Genomic DNA, 22,491 nt, shown 5'->3' with positions numbered 1-22,491 from the left:
TTGATAATAATTGTAAACACAATTGAAAGCTCGAGAATAAAAAAATAGTTAACCAATAGCCCTATTATTGACTCCAACCCATCCAAAACAGTTATATATATATTATATATATATATATATATATATATATATATATATATATATATATAAAGAGAGAGAGAGAGAGAGAGAAAAGAAATTTATAGAGTTTACTATATATATATATATATATATATATATATATATATATATATATATATATATATATATATGAAGTGAATGTCGATAGCGATAAGTAAACTGTATACCCAAGCTTAGACAAGCCATTCAGAGCGACGGTGGGAATATTTATATTCCACTATGCATCTACAATTTACCCATATAAATCACCATCTTTTTTTACTCGTTTCGTCGAGTAAGAACGAAAACAATATAAATATATGTAGACGGTTGCGTTTATATTTAATTTGAGTCTCTATCCATTCTCTTACACGTGTTTCTGGGTCTACCCGTCATCAGAGAGACTTGTAAGAAGACTAAAACTAGAAACTAAGACAAAAAAATAAAATTTTATTTTCTATACAGCAATATCTATACCTATAAAAAAGTTCAGGACAAAAAAGAAAAATCGCGTGTATTCCTGTTTTTTTTTGCTGCCTTTTTTAAATATATTTTTGTCAAAAAAAATATTGTTGACTTTAATAATAAAATTAAATGTCGATAGGAAATTTAATTTTACAAAACAACTTTTCTGTAGATGAATATATACGAAAACTACATAGAATTCACCCAAATACACTCTATTGCATACGGATAAATTCATCCCTTTCTCAAAAACGAACACCTTTAAATGGTAGCACTTCGCGCTTTTTTCATATCTGAGGGTCCATTGACCATATGAAATAATAAAACTTCTTTAACGTTGTAGTTCCTTTCTTCTTCTACTACTTCTACTTCTTGGAGATCTTTATGATCTGTTTAATTCTGAAGCTGCCTCTGGTTAATTTCCTGGGAGGTAGATTGCCAACTATCCTTTAATCTTTCAGGTGGTCTTCCGGGAGGTCTTGAACGGGGCGGGTTGTTTTCTAGGACAATTTTTGGGAGTCTATTCTCATCCATTCGTCCTACGTGATTGTACCACATCCTCTTACGCTGCCTTCCCCATCTTACAATATCTTGAATTTTGCACTGCTCTCTGACGTTTGTATTTCTCACCCTGTCTCTTCTTGTTTTGTCCACTATTGTTCTTAGGATTTTCATTTCGGCAATTTTTGTTGGTATCTTTTCGCACTTCTATTTTATTTTTAATTTTGTAAGAATTTTGTTTTGCTTTGATTTTAGTAAATTAGTCAATGTTGTTGATGTTTTTTTCGAATAGGGTCACGCCCCCCCCCCATTAATAATACCGCGCCCCACAGGTTGGGTGTCAATGATCTACAGATAAATGTTTCTTCTTTACCGGAACACTAGAAGAAGCGCCATTATTATTATCCTTTGATGCCACATAATGATAGAAAACGTAATGAATAAAATGAGTAATACTACTTAAAACTTTCCGTGATACATAAAGACAAACAAATTTTATCAAGAACTCGTATTTAAATACTGGTTGCTGTTTAGCTCCATAAACTTATATAAATAGCTGGAAAGGTGACTTAAAAGGTGATTAGCAAACCCGTCGCGCACTACCATCGAATTCGAAAAACACTCTTATCAGTACAGTTTTGTCAATATAAGCCTTACTTATCTGTATGTATGAAATTATAATAGGTTTGGATTGTACGAAATTAAATCAACATTAAGAAATGAAGATTGACAAATTTTACCAGGAAACATATTTAAATTTTACCTGAAACCGGGCCCTTTATATTATTTTCGGTTAACCCAGGATGTTTATAGTCGATACTGATTGAAGTAAATCATTTACTGCTAAACAAACTTTACCTAGTTGTTATATTCTATTCGATTAAAAATTAATATCATGATAAAATCTTTGAAAAAGGAATTTAACTTAAATATCTATAGTGTACACTTCTAGCAACTATCATCCAATAAGCAGAATAAAATGTGGTAAATAAATCTGCAATTATTCGTAATTTGTGATCAAGTTTATACCAACTGAATATACAACATATATTCAAGACCTGTACTTATCTAAGGTAACGATAGCAAAGTTGATGAACTAAAGATTTTCAAATTGTTATTTCAGAATGTTACTAGGTTCTTTGGACGAAGAACTGAAAAATATACGCGTAGTAGACAACTAGTTATATTGAGGATATAATCGCGTACTATATCGCGAAATATATTGATACCAGTACTTTTTAAAGGTAGCAGGAGCAGTAGTTTAAAACAGGAGCAGAAAAAATCAAACCAATGTTACAAAAAAAAATAGACGGTAGTTCTAATAAATAAAAAAGATTAAAATGAAGAGATTAACGCAATTTGTCTTACGTTAAACACAGTTTAAATAATGGCAGATATTGGTATAATACTGAGAATATAAATAACTTACCTCTTGGAAATAGAAAAAAAGCAATAAAATAAACGCATTCTTCGGAATAGAAGTTATAAACAGTACAGAAGGTATAACTGCAGAGCAGAAATAGTAAATATTTCATTTTACTTTAGTTTAAAATTATCCGCCAATATTACTCTCGTTACCAATTTCAACTTATAATACGGTAACGAAGCACTACTAATAACATTGTTACATTTATTTTTTTAATATAATAACTATCTTTTTTTAGTGCGCATTTCACTACATGATCTCAAATTCAGTTAATAGAACAATTAGAGGTGATGAAAACCAGACTTGTCTTAGATCTGCTCGGTATCAAATGAGAATAGCCAGAGCGACTCGTAGAAAAGATATAGAGACAATTGAGAAGCAATCCCGCCAAGCGTTTGGTCCTACTGGAGAACCCAGTCAATGCCCAATTGAAAAAGGTGTAGTCTACAGCCAGTATGGATCATTTAAGGCTGGACAAGTGATTCAGGGATTGGCTGCTGGATTGAACCAAGAAAGTCTTAACAACGTGGACAATAGATATGCAGCTACGTTAGCAGGTGAGACTTTAAATAGTTATTTTGATAACAACTTCCACTTCCTCCTATAAAACTTCTTCTTTATATATATATATATATATATATATATATATATATATATATATATATATATGTAAATATATAATATATATATATATATATATATATATATATTAAACCTAAAACTAAGATTAATATTATTATAAAAAATAATATCAAACTTACCAGGCTTTCGGGTTGAACTGCATCGATAATCAAGCGCCGACCTTTTCGATATCCTCTTTGACGTCTTTTTCAGGGCTTTCGGGGTCTCAATCTTCTGAGCCTCCAGGCACTACTCAGATTACGAAATACGTATTTTGAGAACGAATTCAGAGGTGGAAATCGAAACGTCAAAAATAAAGTTATTTTATAGTTAAATTATGGCTTATCCCAACAAAAATAGTAAATTTCACCTACATATTTTATTTCTACCAATTTATTTTGACTAGCGTGTATTATAAAATGGTATCACATATCAATATATTATGTTATTTTTTTCGCATAATGCAGTTTAAAGCAAGTTTTTAGGCAATTTGGCTGTCATTATACCGCAAATGCAGTGCACTCTATCTATGTACTGCTTAACGCAAGAGTATTTTACTTCCTACTTTTCTAAGAAACTACAGTCTTAGTTAATTCAAAACAATATCCTGAATAATATTTTTGATTTACACCATTATTGCCCCAATCAGCATTAATAAAACATTCTAATACTTCATTTCCTTTAAAAAAGATCAATCCATAATTCTGAGTTAGTTTTAGATATCAAAGTAATCTCTTCAAGCAATTCCAGTGGACTGGATTTGCTTAAATAAATATTGAATTGACTTAAGTAGCTTACTTGAAAATCAATATCGCACCTTGAAAGCCATAGGACAGTAACTGCAAAAATCATAATGTTGAGTTATGAGCGTTTCAATTTTTTTTTTTAAGTTAATATTATTTACTGTTATTCCAAAAATTAAGCTACAAACCTGGTATTTAGCATAATTGTCTTTAATTTTGCATATTTTTATATGCAGTAAGGAGTATGTGAAATTTATTTCAGGAAATAGGTATTTTAGCACATACTGCCATATGGTTTTAAAATATATATCAATTTTGGAAAATGATGCTGTAAAAATTCATATCAAATAAAAGATTGTACTTATTTATTACAATTTTTTGGTTTTAACACTTAATAAAAATCATGCATATTGTATTCTGTTTGTTCGGTTTCTACTGTTCCATTGTTCACATGTAAATCTTCATAAAGCCTATGGTAGTGCTCTTGAATAACATTAGCCTTACATAGTGAGACGAGATCTTGTTTTTTTTAGATTAGATATTAGTTCCATATTAGTCACCAACCCTCGTTGTCTTCGCCTTATATTCATGGTTCCGAACTCTGTATCATTGTAGCTTGTCTTAACCTGAAACTTATTTTCAAGTGTCTTCTCCACCTTGATAATCTTAATCTCATTCCAGACGACCCGATTTCCTTCTTCGTTAATATTATAATTGTTCCCCATTTCCTTACATAATTTTTTAAAGTCCAATATATCCGATATTGACATTTCATTAATTTTGTAAGGTTCACCTGTTTTTTTCGCTGTTTGAACTACTGTGACCCATTGCGCAGGCACATAAATTGGTTCTCCTTTTAATGCCCTTTTTTTTGTTTCTCAATCAAAGAATGCATGTTATCTCCCTCATTTTGGGAGTGACCTGTTATCAAAAATTTGTGAGTAATTTTAGGTATGTTCAATTTCTGTACTGCATAGAGATAAAGACAGACAATATACTTATTCTTATTTTGCCCACTACAGTTATCTGAATATAACATTATTTCCTGTTCTCTGGCATGGTTCCTCAGAAATTGTAACAGGCATGAGGCTATTTCGTTTGGACCAGGATTGGCAATTCCGTCGAACCAAAGGTAGCAGTGTCCTGCATTTGTGGTCAGGTCAAAAATTGTGAAATTAAATGTTGATAATCTCCTTTTGTAATAAAATAAGGAGACATCGCCTGAAGGTGTCGGTAATACGGCTTGTAAGTCAAAACAAGCAGTAATGCAAGTATTAGATTTTGCAGATTTTGAGTCATTTTCTTTTTCTTTTCTACTAAGTTCCACTTCTTGACGGTGAGTATTGACGCACCGGCGGTGAGGCTACTTCTAATGTAGATTTATCTAATGAATTTTTGTAACTTTCACATAGCGAGCAGAGGTCTTTTTTGGGCTTAAAGAAACTTATATTAAATTCCGTGTTAAATATAGTCCTAAACGTAGCGTAATTTCCTAAACCAGAGTTTTGTCACCACTGACGAATTTTCTGGTAGTTTGTTTTCTTAAGTAGTGGGATTCCACTCTAGGAATGGATTCGATGTAACTCATTATGTTTTGTTTCACGACTTCGTCGATTTTTTTTCCATTCTTGTGAGTTCCTCGCTTGTCTTTTGGGATAAACCCATCTACAGTACGACGTTGTATATTTGTTATAGTCTTGTCGCTTATTTCCAGTGTTGCAATAAAATTGTGCTTACACACTCTATATTTCTTGTCTTCCACTTCGAAGAAATAGACATAGTTTGCTCCACGATTACTGTCTGGATTCACTCTTTTATATTTCACATTAGTTTTTTCCATTGATCTTTCTATAAATTTCCACTGTTTTGTGGAATTTTATAGGAAGATCAATGGAAATCAACTCACAACACAACAGATAAAAGTAGTTACAGGCAATGTTACATTTTTGCCAGGCTTGAAAAACCATTTGGCATTAACTGCTGATATGACCAGATAGATCTGAGTTTTTGAATCCTATTTTAGAACCATAGAGCAACAACTGCAGATAATGCCTGATGGTATAAAAAGATGAATAGATTTTTTACAAAAGCCATAAGGACGTATCTTTCTGGTGCCGAATTTAAAATTCGTTGCAGATGCTGCTAAATAGCATTAAAAAATAGATTTTTTTTCTATTAGACTGCATTAAAAGGTCATTTTACGAAAAAATTGCAGAAGATATTGCCATATGGTTTTCAAGGTGCGATATCAAATATTGATATCGATATTGATATAATTAATTAATATTGCTAAATACAATAACAATATATTCAGATTTAAATTAACTTCCATTAGCGTTGCTATCCCTTACATTCTAACATAAAAATTTTGTATCGACTAATCAAAATAATGTTTCTAATGTAAACATATTGTATTGTTTAATTTATTCATAGTTACCTTCCTTTCACAGTGTTTAACTTGTGCCCTAAATCTTTTTTCTTAAAACTTTAAACTAAGCTCTTGTTCAACTTCACTAAGCTCTTGTTCAACTCAGTTGTACTATCATTTAAAAAATTACAAAGTCATCAACCTAATAGTTAAAAAAGTCAATTTATTACCTAAAATTTTTATATACAAACAAGACTTATCTAAGAATTTTTTATAGCCAAAAATGGACAAACATCGTCAAATCTTTCATTCTATTCTTTAAATTTATTTTTTACTTTTAAAATTGTCTTTCTAAACCCACATTATTAAAAGCTTCAGACTTAAAATCTTATCATAAGTACGTCTTCAGTTAACGAACTAGATGTTAGTAAAAAATCGAAAAAATCAACGAAGGTTCAGATCACGTAGAAACCCTCAATTCAGAAGAGTGATATCATAGTTTAAACGCGGAATATCCTCAAATTTAAATGTACACAGCGGCCCTCGAAAACTGCCTGTTTTCTCGATTGCAATTTGCGTTTCCTCATAAGAAATTACAGAATATATAAAGTAGTATATTTATTTGTGCTTCTCTATAGAAAAACTGACCAGGAGTTGTCGTACAGTGTAGCCAAATCTTGTTCACAAGTACTAATTATGGTCATACAAAACCTGTATTCTTCCACGCAGCGATTATTACCGTCATAAAAATACAAAAAAACATGATTTTTTCAATAGTAAAAATTAAGCACAAAATTGTAATGAAATAAATTTTATTTATATGTTCCGTTTCGTTACATATTTAAATTTATAAAATAAAAATCGATATTTTAAAACATTATTTTTCAATCGTTTGGCAATGTTGGAATTAGCGAGGAAATTCTGTTTACAATTCGGACGCAGACATGCCATAAAAACTAGTTTTTATTATTTTTTCGCCGGAGGAATGGTTCTTTTACATGGGCGTTTCTATGGATAATGTATTTTGTGAGTATATTTTATGTGATAAGTTGGTAAACTTATTGTTGTCAATACTGTTTTAACAATGATGTATTGTAGTATTGATAAAACGTGTTATTGATAATAAGAGTGTTATATTTTGTCGTTTTATAGTAAATTTTTAGTTATATTCTTATACAGAATTGTTGAAATTATTGTATATATATAGTATATACACAGATTATTGAAATACAATGGACGAAAAACCGAGTTGTTCCAAGAGAAGACAGCAAAATTCTGATGTTGATTCCAAAAATGAAAAGCCGCAAAAGAGACGGAAAATGTTAACGTCCGAGGGAAGGTAATGATACGAAACGTTTATGAAGGAATTGTCGGCAGAAAAATGGAATTAAATGTTAGCCAAGCGATCGACATTTGTAGCAGTTTAACAAAAGTATCCGTCTCCAGAGAAATGGCCTAAATGTATAGGCCACATAATTAAAGAAGAATATCGTATGTGGGAACTTGACACTCATGTCAAAGTTTTACTAGAGCCAATTATAATTACACCAGGTGAAGATAATGACAGCGATAGCAGCACTGCATCTTCAGATTTAGACAGCGAATAATATTTTCTAATAGTTTAGTAAGCATCAGCATAAAAAAACCAAAAACAAAAAAAAAAACGAGAAGAACATAGTAAGTGTGTATAGTGTTTGTGTTTAAATAGAATAGTACAATGTTTTGTTACATCCAAAATTATTTTTATTTTGTTTTTATAGAATTTTATTTTATTTTATAGGATTTTATTTTGTTTTGTTTTATACTGTTTAAGTGTTTTGTTTATTTTATTTAATGGGACAGTATGGCTCTTGGCGAACACCCATTTAAAAAGTGACGCGCCACAAGACATACCTCTCGGGTGGTGGGGAAACTGTCTTAAAATTTGTTTTAAAAAAAATTCATTGTGTAACTCTTTAAGGGCGGGTCACGTCAAAAGACATTTTAGCGTAACTTCCGCGACAGCCTGGTGGCATCAGTAAGCTTTCTGCAAAATTACTTGTTTTTTATAGCTTTTTGTTTGTGTCATTCTGTACTTTTAGGAGACTGTATGGAATAAGCCACATAATATTTATTTATAGGTTTAATTTACTGATTTTTCGATCTCTATATAAAGAGATCGTTTTCAAATATACAAGTGATAGTAATATTTATTTTTCTATGGCTTTTTGCTTGCCGTTCTGTATATTTAGAAATAATGGTGGGAATAAGTAACAATATATTTAATTGAAATGTTTAATTTACTGACGTTTCGATGTCTATATAAAGAGATCGTTTTCAAATATACAAATGATAGCAATATTTATTTTTCTGTGGCTTTTTGCTTGTGGCATTCCGTATTTTTAGGGAGAATGTTGGAAATAAGCCACAATACATCTATTTACATGTTTATTTTACTGACGTTTCGATCTCTAGTACAGAGACCGTTTTTAAAGTTAAGAAAAAAAAAAGAAAATAATATAAGAATATATAAATATATAATAATAAACAAATAAAATAAATATAACTATAATTTATATCTTTGAAAACGGTCTTTGGATATAGAGATGGAAACTTCAGTAAAAACCTGCAGATAAATATATTGTGGCCTATTTTGAACAATAATATTTAAACAATATAATATAATTAACGTTGAAATAAAAGTGAGTGTACGCCACTGGATTTTCATACGTCTTTCCCCACTTCTACGCCTTCAAACGATGACTCACTCTCCCAAATAGTGAAATTAGAGTTACAAATAGTGTATTCTATTAAAAATACTGTTTGTGAACTAGACTAAATTAAGACTTTGTTGTTGTTTGTAATGGCGTATGAGAGGGAACAGCAACGTTTACTAGACCTTTGAGAGAGTGTAGAAGATGGCCTGCAACAAGATGAAATCGATCCTTCGGACTTGGACATAGAATTTACAGAAGCCGCTTCAGCTGACGAAGTAGAAGAACAGAATGTACAAGGCCGTGCCTCCATACAACCAAATGTGGGAAATATTATTCAAAATTTAAGAAGATCTGAAAGAAGTAAAGATAAATGGTGCACAAAAATCGAAACAAAAATTGGAAAAACCATACCTCAAAATTTTGTTACACAATTGCCAGGTAGAAAAGGTGTTGCCAAGGAAGCCAAAACAGTATTGGATTGTTGAAAACGTATTTTCTCCAATGAAATCATTCATTATATTACAGATTGCACTGATAAGAATTTTTAAATAATTAGAATTACGAGAAACGTGAAACATGATGGTCCTACAGATTTTGACAAATTGAGTGCATTTTTTAGGCTTTTTTTAAAACTTGCTGATGTAAAGAGGGCCCAAAATTAAAATATCTAAATACTAATAATTGTATTTAGATTATACTGCCGCTTCACCTATCAGGCCTTAATTTTTTGTGATTGGAATGTGTCGCACTTCATACAGGTGTTCTTTTTAGGTTTCTGGAAACGCAGATTAAATTTAGAATAAAAACATTTTTTGTAAATGAAAAGCTAAACTAAATCATCATCGTCTTTTATATTGTTATCATACAAATTGTACATTTTGTGTAACTTCCGATTAGCGTTAAGATAATGAGATTCTGTATCAAGCCTACAGTAATGCGACATATTCCTAGGAAATCTAGATACGATGGATGACTTTCGCTATTCTTTCGTCGGAAAGTTTATTTACCCCACACTTTTTCATGGTAGAAGATATATGGTTTTCATGGTTTCAATAGTAGAAAATAACGACGATTCTACAATCTTCTGTTTAGCTGTTTTAAACACCAATGTGGGTTCAAACATGATGTAAATATTTATTGCAAAATAAACTTGAAATAGCTAACTGTGCTTTGAGTGGTTTTTAGTTCTCCTTCTTCAATCTCTGACTTTTTGACCTCGTAAGTCTCTTAAAATAATAAAAGATAATGACGATTCTACAGTCTGTTGTTTAGCTGTTATGAACTCCAAGTTGGGTTGATACAGGGTTTTAGTGTTTATTGCAAAATAAACGTAAAATAACTGACTGTGCGGTGTTAGCTTAAATTGATGGTTAAATTTTTTGCGTAAGTGCATGTTGAATATTCACAGATTGTGGGTTAAAATTTCACTTGATCACTTTTTAAATGCTGATGTGACTTAAATCACTGGTTAGGATAACTCAATTTTTATTGTTTTATGGTTTAACTCCTTTTTGTGTAACACCATCCAACTAATTGTAATAAAAATTACATTTTTGGCTAATGCTTGACGCTTCGATTTTCACTTCGAAAATCGTCTTCAAGAAAAATAATATTTAAAAAAATTCTGCGAAAATGTATAACCAACAAGGTGTTAGTGGTTAGTATGTTTCCTCAAAATTAATGGTTGATTTACTTGGCCACGATCTTGTAGGGCCCAGGGGTCACCAATTATATTCCCGAGGGTCCGTTTCGAAAAAAAAGTAACCCCCCTCAGGAGATCATCCTGGTTACATAGTTGAAACCAGGCAACTGGACCACCTCGTTTAGGGAGGGGTAAGAAATAAACTCAAGGAAAAAGATGATTATAAAGCTATTATATTGTTTTTTCTCCGTATTCAATTTAAAAGCTATTAAATTTGAAATACAAAAGAAATTCATTTATTATGGTTCTATTGCCTGAAAATTTGGAAAAAACATTTTAGTTTTATTATAGACTACTTACTATGTACGTCATAGATATACAAATTAAAATAAATTTTAGTGTTCAGACAGCTTTCCTATTGTAGCTTGCTAAAAGATTATTTTTAGGTAGGTACTTCTTGAAATTTTGGAAAACCGTTTAGTCGAAACATATTGTTTAGATTACGAGTATTATATGTATATATATATATATATATATATATATATATATATATATATATATATATATATATGTATATATATATATAAGAAAAGAAATTTAATCTTTACAGATAAGTTAAATAGTAAACTCTTAAATATTGGGGAAATCTGCAAGAAGGACTCTATTGAGTATCAATTGTTTCGCCGAACGTTTTCGCCAAAGAAAATTAATTTGGCTTCTTCAGAGCTGAAAGAGAATAAATTATAATTAGCTACCATATATTATCCATTAAAAACATTATTGATCTTACCGTACTTTATAATTGTAGAGTTAGAATGTGAAAAAACTTTGCTAGTAACAACATAGTGGTGTTTTTTGTTACTAGGTTCAAAAAAAGTTTTTTTTAACGTTGGAAATGTATGGTAGCTTTGAACTTAAAACGCAAAGGTTTACCGAAGGTTAATCGAAAAACCCAATGTAACTACATTTAAAAGGAGGTAATTCTTTGAATTGTTGGCAATAACTAAATTTTTGATTGTCAGAAAGTTTAAATGTGAGGTTCTGTTTTAACCAGAATGCATGTGCTGACAATTCAAGTAGTTCTTTTGAATCTTTATGTACCAATGAACCTTAACGACATATATATATATATATATATATATATATATATATATATATATATATATATATGTATATATATTTATATATATATATATTATATATATATATATATATATATATATATATAATCAATAACCCTTCTACCCTAAGGTGTTGGGCGTAAAGTCTCTTTTTAGGTTTCATATACAAACTTCCTCCAATTCTTCTTGTTGCTTGCCAATTTCTTCGCTTGCTCCTTGGTGACTCCTCTCCTGTTTAGGATGGCGGCAATTTCATCGTCCCAGGTCTTCATGGGTCCCTCGGCCTTCATGCCCCTCGGTCTTTTCAAGGTTCTTCTCGCTTCCCACACTTGTTTCACTTGGCTTTTTTTATCCATCCTTACCATGTGGCCGTACCATCTCAGTTGGGCTTCTTCGATTTTCTTCTCTATTGATTGGACTTTAAGGCGTTCTCTTATTTCATCGTTCCGTATCCTGTCCATTCTGGTCACCCCTAGTACTCTTCTTAGATACTTCATTGAAATACTTTGCAGTTTATTTTTTAGTCTGGTGGTGTAGATAGCTATCTTTGCTTTTTGGGATACTTCTTTTTTCGATAGGAATGTGCTCTTAATTGCGTGGTATATCCGGGAAGCGTTTGCTATTCGATTGTTTATCTCTGCTTCTTGTGTACCCCTACTCTCTAGTTGCACTCCCAGGTATTTAAAGGTTTCGACTTGTTCTAAAGTATAGTTATTTATTTTAACGTTTGTATGTTGGTCTGTTTTCCCACATACCATGACCTTGGTTTTACTTTCATTAATTCTCAGGTTACGTTTTTCGAGTTTATCTCTCCATATCTGGAGGTTTCTCTTAAGTGCGTCCTCGTTTCTTCCAAATATGACGAGGTCATCTGCAAATGCGCACTCCGCTATCTGTATCATTTCCAGGTTTCTATGTCCAACAAATATTCTCGATGTTTCTTCTCTAGTTTCTTTCATTACATCATCTAGTACAATATTGAACACGATGGGGCCTAGTACACCTCCTTGTCGTTAGCCATCATTGACTCTAAACTCTTCTGATTCCATATTATCTGTTCTTACTCTGTTTCTTGTGTTCTTGTATAGGCTCATAATAGCTTTTCTGAGTTTGCTGTCTACTTCTCTGTTTCTTAGGCTTTTGTCTATTTCGGTTCGCGGGGTTCTATCAAATGCTTTTTCGAGGTCTATGAAGGCTTGGTATAGTTCCGTGCTTGTATTTCGTGCCTTTTGTATTAGATGCTTGAGTGTAAAAACATGGTCATGGATGCTTCTTCCCTTCCTGAAACCGCTCTGTGACTGCTCCAGCTTATGGTCTACTTCTTGTAGTAGTCTTTTCTCCAGTATTCGTTCGTAAACTTTGGAAGGGATACTCAGGAGAGATATACCTCTATAGTTGCTGCATTCTCGTCTGTCACCTTTTTTGAAAATGGGTAGAATAACGCCCACTTCCCAGTCTTTTGGGATCTTGTTCTCATTCCATGCTTTATTGCAAACTTTTCTAAGCATTTCATTTCCATTTTCTCTCATATTTTTTAGCATTTCCGCAGTTATCTTATCATAGCCAGCTGCCTTTCCTCTTTTGAGCCTGAGTATTATTTCTCTTATTTCTTCTATTGTTATTTTGTTTTGGTTTGGGTTCTCATATGGGTTTTCTTCAGTGTTGTCTATTTCATTATTATAGTCTTTTTGAGTCAGAAGGTCTTCGAAATATTCTCTCCACCTGTTCATAATATTTTCGTTCTCGCAGAGGATGTGGCCATCTTTGTTTTTAATTTGTTTTGGTGTTTGTTGTCTGTTCTCTGTTCTTAGGCTTCTCAGAGTTTTGTAAAATAGTTTTTGGTTAGTGTGGTAGTCCTTCTCCAGCTTATTCCCAAAATCCTCCCAGCTTTTCTTTTTTGCTTTAATCACCATGTCTTTTACTTTTGCCCTCTGTTGCTTATATTTTTGATAGCTTTCTGCATTCTGGTTCCCTAGTCTATGTCCAGGACGCAGCCTTTGAAGATTCCAGATCCCCCTCTATAAAGAAGAAAAAAAAAAAGATTACGAGTATTTCTATATAGTATTAGTACTGTGCATTTTAAAAATGTAAAAATATTTATATATTTAGATTTGATTATAATTTTACACTATAATTTTATTACTATATTTTGAATTTAACAAGTTTCCTCAACAAATCAAATTGTTTATAGATTATTAATTCTGTAAAGATATTCAAAAATAGTTATAATAAACTATGGCAATCCTTAGAATATAAAACCGATAGTGTGATATTTAAATATAAAATTAAAATAATCAAAAATAATAACATTCAGCGGATTCCCCGCATAACTTTTGTTAATACGTGATAGGCGATACTTTCCAAATTTCGGTGATTACTGATATCGAAAATTATCGAACCGTTCCTCCGAAAATTTTAAACCACGTTTTAGAATAAACAATTAAGTACTTTACTTTTTATTTTTTAGGTGATTTATGCCAGGCAGCGTTGATTCAAATCGATCCACCGCTTCAGCTTGGCGTTTCAGGTGGCTGGAATAGCACAACAAATCCAAAATATTATTTTCTTCAGCAGAGCGATAATTTGGATTTGACTGATCAAGATATTAGAGGATCATTAGATGGACTCTACATGGCACTAAAAATAAATGATATCAAAGGAAAATCTGACGTTAAAATTTCGCAAGTCCTAGATATGTACTACTCTCCTCAACAAAAAGGAGTTTTTGACACATCTTTTAGAGCATGTAACAGAAATATTATTTTTTCTGAATTGGTCAATTCTCAAACTTTGCAATTAAATATTAACAATCTTATGCCAATAATGGACCAAAAGGGCCAATATCCTTATACGATTGATACTGCAAAATATGGATTACTGGCCGACGCAGCATTTAACAATTTTACATCATATCTACGTAAGTTTTTTTTATTTAATTAATGGCTTTGGATAACTTGATCCATTCAGCCACGATAATATCTACGTAATTTCTTTCCCATTTTTGTTTATTTGACCTTTTCTACGTATAATTGTTTATTAAATATATGGATATTTAGTCAGAAAAACTTCTATAAACAGAAAATTTGGTGCTGGAATTTCCATAATTTTTCAATGTTATTGAATGATGTATCACAGCGTTTCCCCAAGTTTTTTGGTCAAGGCACACTATTCAGGACAGAAATTCTTCTAGGGAGGACTTACCATAGTACAAATGAAACCTACATAGGTGCCACAGAGAACGTAGTTGGGGAGGGGGGTGATATAACCATTACATTTTCTATTCATTTTATTCAATTTTTTTTAATCACAAACATAAGAAATTAATTACATATCACGAAAGTAACAAAAATAAAATGAACACAAATATCATATTTCTAAAATCTTAAATAACGTAATGTCTTCATGTTAATGTGAAGAATGAGGCTGCCTTGATTTGCATAGGTTAGTAATATCCGGTTGAATTTGGGATAAATGCAATCGATTGTCAGGTTTCGTCGGGATCTATATTTTGTTTAAGTGACCACATAGGCAGAGAATGCTGCTTGACATATGTATGTTGTTGCAAAAGGGAAAAGAATAATTTTCGCTTCACCTGACAAAATTTTAAATTCGTCTTTGAGTTGACACCAAAAATTTACTAGCGATATACTTTCAAAATGTGTTTTTTATCGCAGACTCCGATGTCAAATTCATCAGGCATTCATACTGCTGAGATGTTAATGAAGCTGTTTTTTTAACATTGCAAGGTATGGATCTGCATTTCAGAAGTTTTCTTTAATTTTGTCGTGGAATTTCTCAGGAAAATAATTATTGAAGTTATCAAGTAAATTAAGCATATGCAGCCTGAAGCTGTCTTTAACTTCACTTATATCCAATTCCAGTTCTTCTCTTAATTCTTTGATTCGTGGAAAGCTATCCAGATTTTTATTTTTCACCGATTCTACCCAAAAAAATAATTTTTTGCTATACGCTTGTATTTTATCACTGGCGTTAGTGTTTTTCTGTCTTTCCCTAAAGTGAGAGACTAACTTCATTGACCTTGTTAAAAATACCTGTTAAATATGCCAATTTAATTAGCCAATGCTCGTTACACAATCGATCATCCAAGGCAAAATTGCTGTAAATTAGGAAGGTTCTAACTTCCGCTCTCATTTCAAAGAGCCTAGTTAAACATTTGCTGCGAGAAAGCCACCTTACTTCCGTATAAAGAAGTAAAGAAGAATGTATACTGCCCATGTCGTCGCACATGCCTCTAAACAGCCTTGTACTCAGAGGTCGTGATTTGATAAAATTAATTATTATCTTCACGGTAGTGCCCAAGACTACTTTTAAGGAAGGCGGAATTTTTTTCATAGCGAGGCTATGGAGGATACAGTGGCTACTGCTGCGTTCCCTGGATTTTTCCTTTATTTTTGAAATGACGTCCGACGTTGTTCCAGTCATGGCCTTTACGCCGTCTGTGCACACATCGACGCAATTATCCCAGGGAATGCCATTCTCTGTGAAAAAGCTTTCTATTAAATTAAAAATTTCGGCACCAGTTGTGTTAGTTGTCAATGGTTTGCAAAAAAGTAGATCCTCTTGAAAAGACTTTGTGCTGGTACCGCACAAATGCTATTAAAATTGGCAACCCAGCTACATCTGTTGACTCATCTATCTGTAATGAAAACTTGATAAAAGTACCGTGCTTACTAGTTTCTTAGCTTTATCGTCCAACATACATTTAAATATTTCCTTGACGCACGGCTTAATGAGATTTTCCGCGATGGTGTGAGCTTCACCTGCTTGAGCAACGCGGTAACTGACTAAGTAGGACGCCATCAAAACATTTTCGTTAACTATTTTTGAATGGAAGGTTATAGTTTTTTTGCATGTGTTAGTTCGCCGTGCTTCCTTCCGAAGAAATCAGTGGGTTTTCCATTACATTCTGGATGCACCTTTTTAAAATGACGACGTATTTTAGCTGGAAACATTGAACTGTTTGGCAACACTTTGCTGCAAATTACGCACTGTGGTTTTTTGTCACCGGTCTCAGCGAATCCAATTTCTTCTTCTTCTTCTTCTTGTTTCTCTTTATAAGCAATTCTGCTTGTTCATTGGCGGATTAATACCTCTTTGGAATGTTGTTACTCCATCTTTTGCGCGTTCGTCCGACTCTTCTTCTGACAATTGGTGACTTATCTCTTGCTATTTTAACGACATGGGTCTCCTTATTTCTGCTTATGCGGTTACTCTATTCTTTTTTTTATTTTGTGTCCATTCATTTATACACTGTACGTTACATTTTCTTCTAATGTCTCCTCTTTCGATCTCTCAGTGTATTTCCTGTAATTCTTCTCAGTACTCTCACCTCTGCAGTTTCCAGTAGCCTTTGCGTTGTGGCTGTGTCGGGTCTTGTTTCTAAGGCATATGTCATTATTGGTCTAATTGAATCCAGTTTGTATACGATAAACTACTATCCAATAAAAATTAGTTTTTGGTCACCTACTTCTGATTTCTAACTGCTACTGCACACTTTAATTATCATCATCTTGTAATTTCAATTTGACATGATATCTCACTGTTTCTTTCAGCTATCGATATAGCGGAGCATTTTTTTCTAATTTTTAATTTTTTAATTTTTAATTTAATTTTTAAATTAATATAACAAGTTGCTAAGCAATTATAAAAAAAGTTATGCGCCGAGTTATGTATTGCCACGTTAACAATATTTTATTTATTGTAATTTTAATAGATATCTAAGTTCACAACGCAGTGAAAAGATATCTAACCATATTTTATATCTTAATATAACCACACACACACACACACACACACACACACACACACACACACACACACACACAATTTGTTAAAACAACAGCGCCGAGTGACATGTGTGTTCCAAAGAATAAGTTGGACCCACATGTCCGAAGATCAAACGGGTCACACTCTTTAATGGAGCGGTACCTATCTGATATAACCAACAACTCCTCCCCATCGCAGGACATAACAAATAGGCTTTTGTACTAAGCATTACTTTGGATGCCCTGCGTAATGGGACATCCTTTGTTTTGCTTTGGTGGTTAGGCCACCTAATTTTAGGGGTAGCTAGAAAAATTATTTCCCTATGACTACTTGAATTTATTATTTGACTTAATTTTGGACTCATGTCCCAAAAATTCTGTTCCAGACAGATGTCCGGATTTTTGTTAGCTCGGTCACTCAGCCACCGAATCGGTAAAATTAATTTTGTTCTCCTCGTCGGCTAAGTGCCTGAAAGCTCTGTCCACCGAGCTCACTCTTGTCGCACGATGCTCAGGTTTCGCGACTGTAGGTCCCTTGACCTGCCTGAGGGGCTGTTTTACCTGAGGGGCAATAGCCTGAGGGGCGTCTTTGTGTTTGTGCCTCAGAATTCACTCGATGTGGTTGCATCGTTGGCATGGCTGCTGTAACAGATGGTTGTTAGTAAAGGTTAAGATGAAATAGTAATAAAAAGAAAGTAGCAGTGGGAGAGGTGTGCACTCCCAGGAGTATACGGCCATCACACACGCCGTGCATATATTTTTTGGTTTGTATCTTTTACAGTATAAATGGTGAGTAAAATAAAACATAACTAAATAAAAGAAACAAGATAATTTGAGGATTGTTTTTCTGTTACTGACTATTACATGGCTATCTCATTCTTTATTAATCTGGGTTATCTCTATATCCTGCTAGCTGTTGCCTGGGCCGTCTATGTATCGTCCTTACGTTTTCGTCATAGTCTGTCAACTCTCTTAATAATCTGATCGGGTGGTTCCTGAGGTTGTTGAATATCTCGTGTACTCTTTCGTCCATTGTTCTCGGATCCTCAGATCCAAAAGAGGATCCTGATCCTCTTTTATTGTGAATCGCTACATACGTACCTTAATGGGATGTACTTAGGAATATTGAGTTCCTCTCTGATCATGAAATTCTGGACGGTTTGTATCATTTTTCTGTTGGTTTTATACGTATGTCTCCATGCTGCTAAGGCGTATGTTAGTGTTGGCAAAATTATGCAGTTTGCCATTCTAATCTTTGTTTTAAATCTCAGTTTACTCTTTCGACCTAACAGTGATGAGAGTTGACTCCTGAGTGCTTTAGCTTTGTTGGCCGTTTGTTTTACGTACTCTGTGAAGGTCAGATTTTACTCCACCCCACAATTGGTCTGCCTTGTCTTTTTTGGTACATGACAGCCTGTGTCTTGTCAGGGTTGACAACTATTTTACTACATATACCATGCCTCAAGTTCGTTGAGTGCTCTTTGCAGGTATCTCGTAGCTAGATCTGGGTTAATACTGCTAGCAGCTATCGTTGTATCGTCTGCGTACAGGCTTAGCATCTAACTGGGTTCAGATGGTGTGTCTGCCGTATATATGGTGTATAGGTATGGCGACAGCATCGTCCTCTGTGAAACACCAGCTTCCATAGTCCCGACTTCGAACAGGGTTGGCCCTATCCGAACTCTGAACCTTCTGTCGGCTAGGTTTGATAAGAGGGGACAGATCATCGCCTCGCTATAATCATACTGGCTTATTTTATACAGCAGGCATTCGTCTTATACTCTATTAAAAGTTTTACTTACATTTAGAAAGGCTGCTGCTGTATATTTGTTTTCATTGAGCCCTTTCGTGACATATTCTGTTCATCTCAGAACCTGAATTTGAGTAGTTGTATAAGCAACAAGTACATTAACTTCACATGCCAGTAACCTAACCTAACCACTGTGTCTAACCTAATAATCTGTCCTGTCACCTCCTGTCATGCCATCATGTTCCCAACATGAGTAATATGATTGTCACTTAACTGGGTATCATACATCCTCTTTTCTTTTTCCTTATAAGTTCAGCCTACAAGGTTTTTTAATTTGTCTCCCTGACCTTGTACAGTAAGTATTATTATGATTTGATGTTTCAAGTATATGATTATTACTACTACTACTACTTGTCGGTTTATAACGTTCTCCGCCGTTTTCCGACTTCCAATCGCCACTTAGACCGGTTGTTCCATAGATCTTCTTCTATGGCCCTCTCTCTCAGTTCTTTATTTATTCCTTCGCTCCAACTTTTTCTCGGTCTACCTCGTTTTCTCCTTCCTTCTGGTTGCCACTTTAGTATTTCTTTTGGCATTCATTGTTCGTCCATTCTTTGTAAGTGTCCGAACCAGATAAGTTGTTTTGTTGTTAGGTCATCTGTGATTGTTCGTTTGATTCCCATTATTTCTCTAATGCGTTCGTTGGTAATCCTTTCTCTTCTAGATCTTCCTGCGGCTCTTCTCCAAAAATCCATTTCCGTCGCTTTCAGCGTTGACAGTGTTCTTTCTTTCAGTGGCCATACCTCACAGCTGTATATGATTATTATCAGGGATTAAAACGTTTGTTGCTTGATGTTCCTGATGTGTTTCAATACCCTCACTGTCTGGCAATTTATGAAATACACTACCATCGCCACCCACATGATGATCATCACCACAGTCTACAACATGTTTATTTACTGATGATCTTATGTGAGATCTGTTTCTTCTGATAATGTTTCCAGTGTCATCTTGCAGGATGTATGATCTAGGCGATTCATGTTGATTCAAGATTTTTGCAGACTTCCAGGTGTTATTACAGTGATCAAGGACTGTTACATCCATGTCCCCGTTCAATGGCTTCAATATTGTTGCATTTTTATTACACATTGTCTCATTTAATTCTTTTTCAGCTTTCATTTTCATTTCAACATTTTCACACAAACATGGATGCAACAAATCAACTAAAGTTGGAACTTTTGTTTTACATCTTCTGCTATTAAGAAGTTCTGATGGGGAGTATCCCATACCTTTTAATGGATATTTTCTATAATTTATTAATGCTGACTGAAGGTCTGCATGCTTTCTTTCATCTATGGTTTTCCTTGTTTTTTGCAATTGACACTGCTTTTTCTGCTAATCCATTTTGAACGTGGATAATTAGGACTACGAAAGGTTAAAGTAAAGTTCCAATTTCTGCTAAACTTTCTAAATTTTTCACTATTATATGGTACGTTGTCAGTTACAAGAAAATCAGGTGATCCAAATCGTGCAAAAACTGTCTTAATTTCAGCAATTACTGAATCAGCACTTTTGTCTTGAATGGGTAATACCTCTAACCAGTTAGATTATGAGTCAAATAAAACTACTTTTTCCAGCATATGTGAAAATGTCGGACCCAACCGTCTCCTATGGCCTTTTAGGTAGTGGATATGATAAAAGAGTTTGTTTTGGGTTTTTTCTAGCAAATTTTTCATAACTCTTACATGCCCTTATATATGATTCAATATCCATCGCCATACCAGGCCAATAATAAATTTGGCGTGCTAGTGCTTTTGTTTTTTCTATGCCTAAATGTCCCTCATGAAGTAATCCTAGAACTTCTTTTCTTAATGAAAAAGGAACAACTAATTTATTGTCCAGAAAAAGAAGGTCATTAGTTATAAATAGATTCTCCTTTAATTTGGCAAAGTGTCTGACATTTTCTGGAATTTTATATTTTTGCTCTGGCCAGCCACTGATGATAAAATAAAAAACAACTTGTAGTTGGGGGTCTGCTATTGTCTCTTGTCGAAACTGATTTTTTCGTTCTTCAGATAGCGGTAAATCATTGACAGTTGAATTAACGGCAAACTCTATCTCCGTATCAACAGATTTTTTGTTGTTTTTTAGAAATGCCCTTGATAGTGTGTCAGATATGTACATGCTTTTTCCTGTTTTGTACGACACAACTAAATCACAATCTAATAATTTTAATCTCATTCTCAGGATTCTGGGTGAAATCGACTGTAAATCTTTTTTAAAAATTGATTCCATTGGTTTGTGATCACTGTGGACTTTTACACAAGCTCCATAGACAAAGTAGTGAAACCTCTTTACAGCAAATAAAATAGCTAGAGTTTCTTTTTCTATTTGAGCACACTGCTGCTCAGTTTTTGTAAGGCTCCTTGATGCAAAGGCCACATGTCTGCCTTCTTGCAACAAACATGCCCCCAATCCATCTTTTGATGCATCTATTTCAATTTCTGTTGGTTTCTTTGGGTCAAATACTGCCAAGATTGGCGAGTTAGTCAACAGATGCTTTAGTTGATCCAGTGAATCTTGATGCTCACTTGACCACTGCCAATCTACATCCAATCTTCTCAAGTTTCTTAACGGGGCAGATATTTTTGATAGGCTTGGTACGAATTTGGCTACATATTTTACCATTCCTAAAAATCTTGCAACATCTTGTTTGCACTCTGGTGTGGGCATGTCTAAGATTGCTTTGATATATTTATCACTTGTTTTCACACCATCCTTTGGCAGGTGTAATTGGAGAAAGAAAGAAAGTCTTGAAAAATTAATCAATTTTCATGAGATAATTTGGAGTTGTCACAAATAATCACATTTCTGTGATTGTTTTTAATTAGGAAGTTCACGTTAGATCTCCATATATAATAAACTGGTTTTTTATTCTTTAACAACAGATTTCAAACACACCTTCTATACACCGTGTATTTATATTTATTGATTCTATGACAAAATTCTGTACAACATCGTTTCTCACGAATAACGCCTCTTTCTTTGTTAGTTCGAGAAAATTGTGAAATTAGTTCAAAATTTGGAATTGAAGTAATACAAATGTTAATAGATTCAAGCCAGTGCTCAATGACACAAAAGATACTTCTTTTCAGTAACACATTTTTTTGTTGTAATATCATATCCAAATCAAAACATTTTCTAGCCAAACGACCCTGAACATTCAAATGCATAAAATGCAAGTTCAATTCTATACTATTCGTGTCTATGGCA

General features: G+C 33.3%; 1 protein-coding gene across 1 annotated transcript in view; it reads left to right on the top strand.

Annotated features, from left to right (window-relative positions):
- Positions 1-22,491, top strand: part of LOC140451934 (uncharacterized) — a 92,851-nt gene that overhangs the window by 26,038 nt on the left and 44,322 nt on the right. The window contains exons 4-5 of the mRNA XM_072545908.1: positions 2,730-3,048; positions 14,150-14,599. Of these exons, the coding sequence (XP_072402009.1) occupies positions 2,730-3,048; positions 14,150-14,599 (769 nt within the window). The remainder of the gene's footprint in view (positions 1-2,729; positions 3,049-14,149; positions 14,600-22,491) is intronic.

This window comes from Diabrotica undecimpunctata, chromosome 10 (assembly GCF_040954645.1).
Source record: "Diabrotica undecimpunctata isolate CICGRU chromosome 10, icDiaUnde3, whole genome shotgun sequence".
NCBI lineage: Eukaryota > Metazoa > Arthropoda > Insecta > Coleoptera > Chrysomelidae > Diabrotica > Diabrotica undecimpunctata.
This window is presented reverse-complemented; position numbering and strand designations above follow the sequence as displayed.